The following is a 214-nucleotide window of genomic DNA, read 5'->3' on the forward strand; positions in this document are numbered from 1 at the left end:
TCCCCCTTCAACAGGCCTTGATGAAACCCCCTGCACCATGGAGCCCATACCACCCGCAGGAGCCTTCGTGAAAGTGACGGAAAGTATGTACCGCGTGTACCACTGCCCCGAAGGCTACGGCTTTGACAACGGAGACCCATGGTTCCTCATAAAGTGCGAGAGCGGCATGTGGAAGAGTAGCTCCTACAAGCCGTACTGCCTCGCCTGTGAGTGC

General features: G+C 57.5%; 1 protein-coding gene across 1 annotated transcript in view; it reads left to right on the forward strand.

Annotated features, from left to right (window-relative positions):
- LOC119586610 overlaps positions 1 to 214 on the forward strand; it is an 18,143-nt gene that overhangs the window by 314 nt on the left and 17,615 nt on the right. The window contains exon 2 of the mRNA XM_037935360.1: positions 15 to 206. Coding sequence (XP_037791288.1) covers positions 15 to 206 — 192 coding nt within the window. The remainder of the gene's footprint in view (positions 1 to 14; positions 207 to 214) is intronic.

Source organism: Penaeus monodon, chromosome 21 (assembly GCF_015228065.2).
Source record: "Penaeus monodon isolate SGIC_2016 chromosome 21, NSTDA_Pmon_1, whole genome shotgun sequence".
Taxonomy (NCBI): Eukaryota; Metazoa; Arthropoda; class Malacostraca; order Decapoda; family Penaeidae; genus Penaeus; species Penaeus monodon.